Source organism: Aythya marila, assembly GCF_965140915.1.
Source record: "Aythya marila genome assembly, contig: HAP1_HAP1_SCAFFOLD_154, whole genome shotgun sequence".
Lineage (NCBI taxonomy): Eukaryota > Metazoa > Chordata > Aves > Anseriformes > Anatidae > Aythya > Aythya marila.
In genome coordinates, this window is record NW_028137218.1 from 1,533,717 (window position 1) to 1,543,981 (window position 10,265).

Consider the following 10,265-nt stretch of genomic DNA (forward strand, 5'->3'; position numbering starts at 1 on the left):
CCCAGATCCAGGACCAGATGATGGTTGGACCAGGTGATCACAGAAACATAGAATCGTCTAGATTGGAAGAGACCTCCACGATCAACGAATCCAACCTCCAACCTAATACTAACAAGTCCTCCACTAAACCACATTGCTAAGTTCTACATCTAAACGTCTTTTAAAGATCTCCAGGGATGGTGACTGAACCACTTCCCTGGGCAGCCCATTCCAATGCCTAACAACCCTTTTGGTAAAGAAGTTCTTCCTAATATCCAACCTAAAACTCCCCTGGCACAACTTTAGTTCATCCCCCCTCATCCTGTCTCATCCTGTCACCAGGCACGTGGGAGAATAGTCCAATCCCCACCTCGCTGCAGCCTCTATTAAGGTATTTACAGAGAGCTTATTATACTTATTAGGTTCACGTGTCCCAAATCTCAACCTTGTCCAGGTCCTTTGGATGACATCCTTTTCTTCTATTGTATCAACTGCAACATTCAGCTTGGTGTCATCTGCAAACTTGCTGAGGGTGTACTTGATCCCACTGTCTAGATCATTGATAAAGATAATCAATAGTACCAGTCCCAGCACAGACTCCCCAAGGTGCACCACTTGTCACCGGCCTCCACTGTGCTCAAGAAAGGGGATATGGTGGGTACACACCACACGTCACCCAATGGTTTTACTTGCATGACCATGGAGAAGACACGAGAAAATGGGATAGGAAAACTACCTTGACCCTAGAGGTATGGACATGTGAATTTCAAGGAAAAACAATGGCCAAAGAGAGGCCTTCTGAGAAAATTGTTGCTCCGGTTTCCAGTAGGCAGTCCCTGAGACACAGTAACAAATACTGTGACCAGGGCTAGAGGGGCGCTGCTTTCAGCCAGCTGGAGGGAAGAGACAGTTGGGTTTATTGGACTGTGTGGATTTGATGGCCTGGAACTTCAGACACACAAAAGTGAAAGGCTCGAGTGGACACTGGTACAAAGTGTACTGTAATGCCATCAGACCACAAAGGGGCAAGTCCATTTGTATTTCTGCAGTGACAGGGGGATCCCAACTGGTAACAGTATTGGAGGTAATTGGGACTGGCCTGGAGGCTCTGTATATCCTTGGCATAGACTACTGCAGGAGAGGGTACTTCCAAGAGCCAAAAGTTTTTGGGGTGGGGGGGTTGGCATATCTGCATTGGAGACAGAGGACATCAAACAGCTGTCTGCCTTGATCTGGTCTCTCACAGGACCCTTCTGTTGTGGATTTGTTGGGGGTCAGAGAAGAGCAGGTGCTGATGGCTACCCCAATGGTGCATCTGAGGCAGTATCACACTAACTGAGACTTCCTGATTCCTATCCATGATCTGGCTCATCAAGTGGAGAGCCAAGGGGTGAACAGCAAGACTCTCTCACCCTTTAATAGTCCCATATGGCCAGTGGACTATCGTGGCCTGAATGAAGTCATGCCACTTCTGAGTGCTGCAGTGCCGGACATGGTAGAACTTCAATATGAACTAGAGTCAAGGCAGCCAAGCGGTATGCCACAACTGATAGTACTGACATGCTTTTCTCCAGCCCTTTGGCACCAGCGTGCAGACCACAGCTTGCTTTCCCTTGAAGGGCTGTCCAGTCCACCTGGAATCGACTGCTCCAGGGGTGGAAATACAGCCCTTCCATTTGCCATGGAAGGGCTGTGCTTTATTTATTTATTTATTTTTTCAGTACTTTCTTCTCTTAATCTGTCTACTTGGCAGTAGAAGATTTCACCTGTTTTGGTGATATTCTACACTTCAGAGACTGATCATTCTCTGGATGGGGATGTTAGTAACAGCAGAATATAGTGACTTTTCATTCCTCACTCAATTCCTGCATTTAAGAAGCTTAGAACTTTTCAAGTTATGAAAGTTCAGTGAAATTAAAAATATTAAAATGACTTCCCTCCCTCTCCCCCCCCTTTTTTTTTCAATCTGCGGTTGCCCTTTTGCCTTTCCACTCCTTTCAGCCTTTCCACATCTATGTCACACACAGAGATGTTTTTGTGCCCTGCAGGCACATACCTCTATTCAACCAAGAGCCCACTCCAGCATCCTAAGAGACCTGAAGCTGCTGCAGCTCCATGCCCCTGGGTCCAACAAGAGCAAGGCAGGGTGTGGAGGAATTGGTTAAGTGAAGTAGGTCATGTGAATGTTGAGCAACTAGGAGGTCGCGAGCTAACAAAGTATCGAACGCAGCTCATATGAGTCTGAGAAAGTACGTAAAATCTGGGAGGTTTCAGGGAGGTTTCAGGGAGGTTTCAGGTACAAGGACATGATATCTGTTGGTGGTCTGGGAAAGTACTAACTGTGTTATTTCGATTGATGGGAGTGAGAAACTAGCTGATAAAATAGAGAAATGCACTAACCAATCATGAGCTTAGCTTTTGCAATATGTATGAGCTAATTATATTGAATTAGATAAAAGACGACTGAGCTATCCAATAAATCGAAGTTCACTGATCACTCATATTGAGCGTCTGTGTCTTCCTTCCGTCGACAACAAATGTCCTCGCAACAGCAGAGTGCGTACACCCAGCAGGCACACACACAAGCCCACACAGACAACACGTAGGCATCAATACATGGCTGGACATAGGTGAATGCAGGCATGCACACTCAGTGTTCACACAAGCACAAACAGCGGAAATGGCCTTATCCTGATCCCCTCTCTGGCTGAGCAGGACAGAGGCCCATTAGTAGGAAATGTAAAGTGGTGGTGTCTGTGTGTGAATGTGTGTATGTGTGTGTGTGTGTGCAAGGTAGTTCTCTCCAGCAGCTGTGATCAGACACTCAGCCTGCCCAGGACAAGTCCCTGGCTCCCAGTCTCTCCAGTTGAAGGCACTTGGACATATGCTCTTCAAAAATGCATCACGATTAGGGGAAAAGCTGTGCTGATGCAAGGGCCATAACTTCCTTCAGGGCCAGCATCACGGCCTTGTTTCTAAGACTGTAGATGAATGGGTTTAAGAATGGGTACAGGACAGTGTTCAGCAAAGCTACAATGCTGTTGGTCTCCAAAGAAACATGTCCTGAGGAGTGTGCATAGAGAGCTATGCAGCTTCCATAGGCAATGGCCAAGGTGGTGAGATGGGAGGAACATGTAGCAAAAGCTTTTCTCCTTGAAGAGGCTGCTGGCATTTGTAGAATACAGAAAAAGATGTGCGTGTAAGATGCCAGAGTTAAACACAAGGAAGACAGCACAATAAACGATATGAAAAACGAGTCTATTTTCCAAAGCAGGGTGATGTCAGAGCAAGACAGTTGAAATAAGGGGGTGCTGTCACAAAAAAAGTGCTGGATCTTGTTCGAACCACAGAAAGTGAGCTTGGAGAGCAGCGCCAAGTGGTAACTCAAGAATGTGAAGCCCATGACCCAAACAGCAGCAACCAGCTGGATGCAGAGCTGATGCTTCATGATGGCAGCATAGCGCAAAGGCTGGCAGATGGCAATGTAACGGTCAAAGGACATGACCACAAGGAGAGCTAATTCTGCACCACCCAGGGCAAAATAGAAGGAGGACTGGGCAAAGCAGCCGCCTACTGAGATTGTTCTCCTGCCAGAGCTCAGAATAACCAAGAGTTTGGTGCTTGTGGAGGACGTAAACCAGATTTCCAGGAATGTCAGATTGCCAATGAAAAAGTACATGGGGGTTTGTAGGCGGCTATCCACACACACCAGGAAAATGATGGCTGCATTCCCCATCACTGTAGTCAGGTACATGAGTAGAAGGACCATGCAGAAAAATAGCTGTAACCTTCGTTCAAGCTCTGTGAAGCCTAAGAGGATGAATTCAGAAATGACAGTTCCATTGCCTGTTCCCATGCCCAATTTCCATTCATCCTGCTGAGGCAGGAACATGGCAAAACCAAGTAAAATAATTTCATGGTCTGGATGCAAGGTTATCTCCTTCCTTCTCTCTTTCCTTGCTTGCAGGCTTCCTATAAACAGAGAGAGGAGACTCTGTTGGACCTTCCTCACACTCTGACCTTTCCATTTCACATATCATGCAGAGTCAACAGGGAATTTCTTGTCTTCTTTCCAACCTTGTCCATCAGCCACAAATGATTCTTTCTCAAGAACACAGGACTAATAAGGGGTTGTTAGCGATTGCAACCTGTTCCTGTGAAGGTCCTCATTTACTCAGAACAATTGCAAACACCCGTTGTAACAATGTTTCAAAAGGAAATCTCATCTTCTGCACAAGTATTTTCTATTATGTAGATGCTAAACCATGAATTCAAATATGTATATTGAAAGTTATTCTCTCTCCTCTTCAGTACTTGCCTTTTTGGACTACCAGTAGCTGAGGATCCCCTGGTTTATTTCAAGACAAAGAAATTTCAGGTCTTTCTTTTGTAGTGCTGTGATTTCTTCTTTGTCATCTTCCCTTATTTCTTGAGGAAAGAAGGAAAATGGGGACCGAGTGTAGCTTGCCTTTTTCAGTACTGTAAAGTAAGGCCAAAATTCATTATGGTCCCACCAGGTCAGTAGAAACAGATCTATCACAATCTCGTCTGACTTCATTCTGCACTGAAAAGCAGATATATCCAGAATTGCTCTTTGTTCTTACTATCAGACATTCTCAACTAAATGCCTTAGTTTTCTGAGAGGTGGAAAAATCTTGTCCTCTTCAAAAGCTTAAGGATAGTCCTTGTAGTACAAAGAGGAAGTGCCTAAAGAAAGCAAAGTGCCAAGTACTACTGTGTAGGTTTATATTTCACTTGTCTAAAAGTCACATCCTTCAGGTTGAGCTATTTGACTTACTCTCATCCCGTCAATGCTGAGAGAGAGAAGAGCATCTGAAAGAGATCCCTCACCTTTATTTTGCATGGCACTTCTAGGCTGGGATGACCCAGACACGAGCACTTTTTCTTGCCTTCATTGATTGTTGGGGGATCCTCAGGAGAACAAGTTCTCACAGGCACCAGGAGTGAAGTAGGTTAAACTCATTACTCAAGTCTCTGATGATTGTAGTAAATTACTCTCCTCTGTAAATCAAACTACTCCTCTAACAGGAAAACAAACAAAACTAAAACAAAAACCACAAGAGAAACTTGTTCAGCAAAGACAGGAATTTACTCCTTCATCTTTCCCTATGTGTTTAGACATAGAAAGGATCAGAACAGATGACCACAAAAAGCGACCACCTCAAAATGCAAGGGTGGGGGAGGAGATGATGGGTTTGAAGCAGTGAAGTAGTTTCCCCATGGGCTGTGCTGTCCTCTCTGGACCTGTCCCAGGACGGAATGGGTGCACTTAGGCAGGAAAATGGGAAGCTCAGAAGTGGGGAGTTTTAAGGACTTTTAACATGGGGCTTGGGCTGGTCTTAGACCCCAAGTGCCCTGCCTTGCTCTTTGCCTCTAGACTGGCAAAGAGGAATCTGTGCACTGGCTTCATCTGGAAAACTTGTTGAGATTAACCCATTAGCTGTAATAGTTTTAGCAGAAGCTCAAGCCCAGTCACTAACAGCAATATGTTGTGGTTTAGCCCTGATGATCAGCTAAGCACTGAGGGGATCTGATCCAAGACTTTTTCCCATGCAATGAGGAAAAATAAGAATGGGAGGCAGTGACGGGAAACAAGTCTGGTCAGTCACATTAATCATAAGATCACAAGAACATAGAAAGATTTGGTTTCAAAGGCACCTTAAAGATCAACCAGTTCCAACTGCCCTGCCATAGGCAGGGGCACCTTCCACCAGACCAGGTTGCTCAAAGCCCCATTAAGCCTGGCCTTGAATACTTTCAGGGATGGGACACCTACAGCTCCTCTGGTCAACCTGTTCCAGTGCCTCACACTCTCAGAGAATACAATTTCCTCTGAATATCAAATCTAAATCTACCCTCTTTTAGTTTAAAAGCTACCTCTGTTCTGAATGGAAATGCAGGATGGGGAGACCCAGTGGGCACAGTTGTTTTTGCTGGTGCTGCTAAGGACAAGAGATATAAACCCCAACTTGTCTCAGGAGCCTCACATTGAAATGTAGGTGCACGGGGTTCACATCCAAGCCTGATACATGAACTCCTCATTCTGGTGGAGATGGTCAAGGAAGGGGAACACTGTTTTGCAAGCACCCAGCAGAGAAGAGAACAGAAGCTGTCCCAGTCCATGTCTTTTCTATCTCCTGCAGCTAGTGTTATTGGGGAACAGTCACCTTAAAGGCCTATGTCATATTTTCTGATCCATGCAGAATTTTCAGATAACCAAAGGCATCAGAAATGGCCCCAGAAACCAACGTCCGGGTTATCCCACCTAGTTTTATCCACAGACTCTCATCTGCATGGTATCTCTTCTCCAGCTGGACCCCTCTCTTCACATCTAATTCCTTTTCCAAGGAGTCCCCAGTGGGCTGCAGCAGCTCAGTACTTTGGCAACTTGGTTATATATGTTGCACTTGGGCTATTGCCCATGGTGGGGGTTAAGAGAAGCTCCTTTCCTCTTGTCTCACACCTGGCTTTCTCATCTGGAAGAAATCTCAGCTGATGAGCTACAGGCTTCAGAAAAATTACGTCTCTCCGTGAAACTCCAGAGAAATATCCTCATCAATCAAAGTGTTCATGGAGCAAGGATCTGTGTGGGTTGTGTTTGCTGAAAGCTGAGAATCAGACCACTGTAAAACTGTGATGTCTGGTGGGCTAAAGCAGCCCTGTGTTTCAGTTCTCCTCTGTGCTGAGGAAGGATGCTGCCAGCTGGCACTGAGAAAACCAGAACCTTTGTAGGTTCTTTGTATATTATAGGATGTTCTAAGGAAAGTAGGAGGGATTTGGGACAAGGGAACTACAAGGTGTAACTGCAGACTTGAGTGGAGAAATCTGATGTCAGAAGTGATGCACGTCCTAGGGGATCAATGAGAGAAATGGTGTGAGCTGGGGAGGTGAGGAGCAAGGTTGTCAGCACACTGTCCAACTTCTCCTACCTGTCCAGACCCCTTTAAGAGACTCTTAGGCCTTTCTGTGTCTTAATAAGTCCCAAGGTGTAGTTGCTGCTAAGTCTATCGACTTCAGCTTCTGAGAACAGACTGATGAAATGTCATGATGAATATCATGATGACAGCCAAAGACAGAAGCCAAACACTGAAGTTCTTGAAAGCATTGATTGGTTCCAATGAGGGCCATTTCTGACAAAGCTCCATGGACTCCTTAGAGCAGGCAACCGCAGGCCATGATTACAGGTAGGCCAAGGCCCTGTGCAGGTGGCTCTGAGGCTGAGAAAGTGCTGGGTTTGTTTCATCAAGCAGAAAGGCCAAGGCCTGCTGCCAGCCCTGGGCAGAGAGCTTCTGTCTCTCACAAAGGAGCTCCGGGCACTTCCTCAGACAGTGGGATGTGGTATGCAGTGCCAAGTGAAAGACAGAGGTGTGACACCTCCAGGCCTCTGTCAGGAGGTACAAAAAGGAGAGGAGCCCCAGTTGTATTGTCATGTTAGTGAACCACATCTCCTCCTAGGCCTTGGTGGAAGAGACCTGCCATAGCCAAGGACAAGACCTTGGTTTTCTTGGCTAAGCTTTGCCTTGCCAGTGCCCTTGTCCTTCTCCACTGCTGGCTATCCTATACTGTTCAACACCTGTCTCTGTTTCCCTGCAGGCTGCAAACATTCATCTGGCTTTCCCACCTGGCACTCACATAGGAATTTCTGTGCATTCATTGATGTCTGTACCCTCTCCAGCTGTGCCTGAAACACAAACCCATGGACTGAGAATGGATTTCCTCCAGGATACCTCTGACACTATAACACATCCCCTCCACTAAAGTATCTTCCTTCTCATGTCCACCTCCCACCATCAAAGCTTCACTTTGAGTCAGGTTTCCTCTTCCATGCTGTTTCCCATGAGCAAGGAAAGTTCCAACATCTCAGAAACCATCCTTCACACAGGCATCCACACTCATCAACATTCCCATGGCCTGTCAGCTGACCAGACACAAGGAACCTCACCATGATCTTCCAGGCTGTGTGGCCTTCCTGATGGACTTTCACCTCCTTAGATAGACACAACCAAGCCACATACCTGCTGCTCTCTGCTCATGTACTCAGGCACAAGACACTTGAAAACCCACAGCCAAGGCAGGTTCTGCATGGGCCTTTCGGGTATTTGGGCAGAGGGCATCACGCAAGCACCATGCCAGCCAGGTGCTTTCTGCTGGCCTGTGAGAGACGCTGGGAGATGAGAGCCTGAAGGACCATCCGCCAGCCAGAAGGGAAAAGTTGACCTGGCAGCTACTTCAGAAAGATGAGACCTCCCAGTCCCTGGCCCAGCTATGCTCCTGCTGCTGGCCTATCAGCTCCAGAGGCAGAAGTGATTTCACAGTCCCCACCAAAGGTAAATGCTTCCTACAGGAGAGAGAGTTTCCAAGGCACAATTGACACCCTATAGGAACATACAAAGCTGGCACCCTCCTTGATGCCCAGCACCTAACAAGACAAAGGAAAAGTCCTTGTCATCCTCCAAGGCCATACATATCCAGATGGCCTTTCAATTTCTCAAGAGATTGGACAAACCTATGCGCAAGCTCTGTTAGGTACTAGGGCAGGACGTTGAAATAAAAATTTACATTAGCTGCATGTCAGCACCTCCTCAGTTCCTTATGGCATCTAAAATGACACCCTCATAGACCAGCCATGTACCTGAAGGGGGCCTATCAGGCCATCAGGCACAAGTGCCCTGACACCCACCTGCACAGCCATGGGCCTCCTGCTGCCTCCTGAGATCCTGAGGCACAGCTAACCTCAGCAGAGCATCCCCACCCATGTCCTCCTTGATCCCTATGACCTGACCAGATCCACGTCAGCCCCATGGGGCCAAAACAATTTGATTACATGATCAGAGTTCAGGGATATAGGGGTTAGGTTTTCAGGTTCGGGTCTAGGGATTAGGTCTTGCCTTGCAGTTTTAGGGATTCAGCAGAGTCTTAGAGCTTTGGTGTTCTGCTTTGGGTAACAAGTCAGTGTTTAGGGTATGGGCTAGATTTTTGGTCAGGGTTTTATTATCCGCTTTGTTCTGGGATGAGGGCAGGTATTAAAACTGGCAATATAGTGATAGGAATTAAGGGCCTGGGATTTGGATGAACAATATGTAAAGACCAATGGTAACAGCAAATGTGTTTGGAGTTTGAGGTATGATCTGATGTTGGAGATTAGAACAGTGGATTCCTTTCAGGCTGAGGCACAGCATTTAAGGTAGGACTAGGTTCTCAGGGTACAAATTAGAAATATTGACTAACATGAATATTTTGCAGTATCAGCACCCTTATGTGAACCATTTTTCCCTCTTCCAAATCTTTCCTTAATGTTAGCGAAGTCAATCTTCTCTTCCCCTGGTCTCCCACCTTTATTCTCCCAGCTTTCCCCTGGCCTCCCCAAATGTGTCACCCTGTTGGGGGCAGCTTTCTGATGGCCTTTAGGACCTCAGAGGTTCTGCCTCCCTGCTGTTGGCCAGCCAGGGGCTGGGACAGAAGTGACCTCACAGCCAGCATCCACAGGGCAACAAGAAGCTGTTGTGCTCAGGAGGCCTCTTTCCAGCACACCCAGGAGCACCAGGTGCAGGTGATGCCCTGCACCATCCCTCTGGTACTCTGCCTGCCAACCAGCTCATGCTTCAAAAGGTTGTCCACACATCCAAAGTCATGGTTCTTCATGCAGCCTTTAGCAACTCCTGGGCATCCTGAAGGAAATGGTCACCTCTGTGTGGAATAGTGAAACAAGGACTGAATATATATTTTAAGAAAATGTTGAGAACTCTGCAGAGAAGGAGTTGCTGTGAAAGTCCTGATGAGTAGCATTGGTCATATCCGTACCCAGTGAACAAGGACACAGTCCAGACTGCTCTGTGGTTCCCCCTTGTCGCTTCCAGGACTCAAGCCCAGCCCAGACCCTCCCCAGCTTTCCGTACCTCCATCTCCTCTCCCAAGCCCAGCCCAGCAGAGCAGCCCAGACTGTGCTGGTCCCAAAACAGCAAATGGAGAAGTGGAGGTCAGTGGGGTGCCAACAGAAAGCCAGCCTTCTTGACAGTCAGAGACTCATGGAATAGCCTGAGATGGAAAGGACCCACAAGGATCATCGAGTCAAACACATCTCCAACGTCAGGAGATGATTTGGGGTGATTCACTCAATCTAGTCTACGAAATTTCACTGGTTGAATAACTAATAATTTTCCCGACCCCTTCCCATTGCCTCATGTTGCAGGGCTCTAGCAATGTAAAAAGAAAATAAAAACAAAAAAAAAAAACAAAAATATCTTGGTCTTTAGTGAGTTTCATTA

The 10,265-nt window shown here is 46.7% G+C and overlaps 1 protein-coding gene across 1 annotated transcript; it reads right to left on the reverse strand.

The window, feature by feature from the left end:
* Window positions 1-2,887: 2,887 nt before the first annotated feature.
* On the reverse strand, window positions 2,888-3,835 carry LOC309891002 (olfactory receptor 6E1-like; the record flags this gene model as incomplete). Its single annotated transcript, XM_082785400.1, has 1 exon — window positions 2,888-3,835. The coding sequence occupies one exon, from the start codon at window positions 3,833-3,835 to the stop codon at window positions 2,888-2,890; it is 948 nt and encodes a 315-aa protein (XP_082641526.1).
* Window positions 3,836-10,265: the final 6,430 nt, after the last annotated feature.